At 35.2% G+C, this 1,057-nt stretch overlaps 1 protein-coding gene across 3 annotated transcripts; it reads right to left on the reverse strand.

The window, feature by feature from the left end:
* Positions 1–81: 81 nt before the first annotated feature.
* Positions 82–791, reverse strand: LOC112452861. Of its 3 annotated transcripts, XM_025013283.1 has the most exons (3): positions 485–791; positions 287–358; positions 82–156 (listed from the first exon to the last, which is right to left on the reverse strand). In XM_025013283.1, the coding sequence occupies exons 1-3, from the start codon at positions 675–677 to the stop codon at positions 116–118; spliced, it is 306 nt and encodes a 101-aa protein (XP_024869051.1). In that variant the 5' UTR covers positions 678–791; the 3' UTR covers positions 82–115. The 3 variants fall into 3 exon arrangements, 2 of the variants coding, with proteins under 2 accessions (XP_024869051.1, XP_024869050.1); XM_025013282.1 differs by having other exon boundaries at positions 287–791; XR_003040545.1 differs by having other exon boundaries at positions 88–408.
* Between the last annotated feature and the right edge of the window lie 266 nt (positions 792–1,057).

A 1,057-nucleotide genomic window follows, 5' to 3' on the forward strand; every position in this document is an offset into this window, starting at 1 on the left:
GAGGGTGACCTTGACAACATATGTCAAGGTCAAGGTCATTGGCGAGTGGGGTCTTTTTGTAAATAATTACCATAGTTTTTTCCACATATTTGTGGCAACTTCTGTTTGACATCGCTTAATTTAAAGACTCTGGCATCGTGAACTTTGCCTGGAACTCCAGTGAACACATCGATGAATTTTCTTTTTGCATCACATATTGCTTGCAATGTTATAGATGTCTTGTCGTGTCGATTAGCATACGTCGATGCGATTTTATGAGCTGGTGTTCTTATATTTATATACGAACCATCGATACAGCCTATAACACCTGGGAATCCCGCAATCTCTTCAAAGGATCTTGCTTCTTCGTCTAAGTCATCTGGAAATTTGATGACTTGTCCCGCAATTTCAGTCAAATATTTCATGACTCTGTTACATTGGTAAAAAACTGTTCTGAGGGAGATTCCAAAAAGCGTCGCGACACACCGCAATGATTCCTTATTACCAGCAAACCACAGGAATACCAGCACATCTTCTTCTGGCGACTTTCTCTCAATTCCTCCATGATTATTTAATGGTGGGCAAGATGATTGTTCATATTTCTCAATTAATTTATAAGCCGTATCCTTGGTCAATCGGAAATGTCTTCGAAACTGAAATTCGTAAAGCAAATATATGTAATTAATAGACAGACACATACTTTCTCAGAACAAGTCCAATATATTTCTATTCTCAGCAAATAAAAATGGATTAAAATGGATTGTTTGATCCGTGCCGAATCCAAATTCTGATCTTTTGAATCCATTTCTATCCAATTACTGAATTTTTTTAAATTCATTTTAATCCATGACACGGGATTGAAACGACGTGATTCCTATTCTTTCAATCCAAAAAAGTTACGCGGGCCATGAATCCATTTCAATTCATTACACGGCATTAAAATAAAGTGAATTATTGTATATTCTTTCAATCCAAAACAGCGTCTTGAGAAAACACAGTGATTGTAATTCTTTTAACACAAAAAATATTTTTCTTGTGAATTCAACATTTAAAACACAAAAAATTTATTAAAGCATTC

Source organism: Temnothorax curvispinosus, unplaced genomic scaffold (genome assembly GCF_003070985.1).
Source record: "Temnothorax curvispinosus isolate PA1 unplaced genomic scaffold, ASM307098v1 QBEX01003773.1, whole genome shotgun sequence".
Lineage (NCBI taxonomy): Eukaryota > Metazoa > Arthropoda > Insecta > Hymenoptera > Formicidae > Temnothorax > Temnothorax curvispinosus.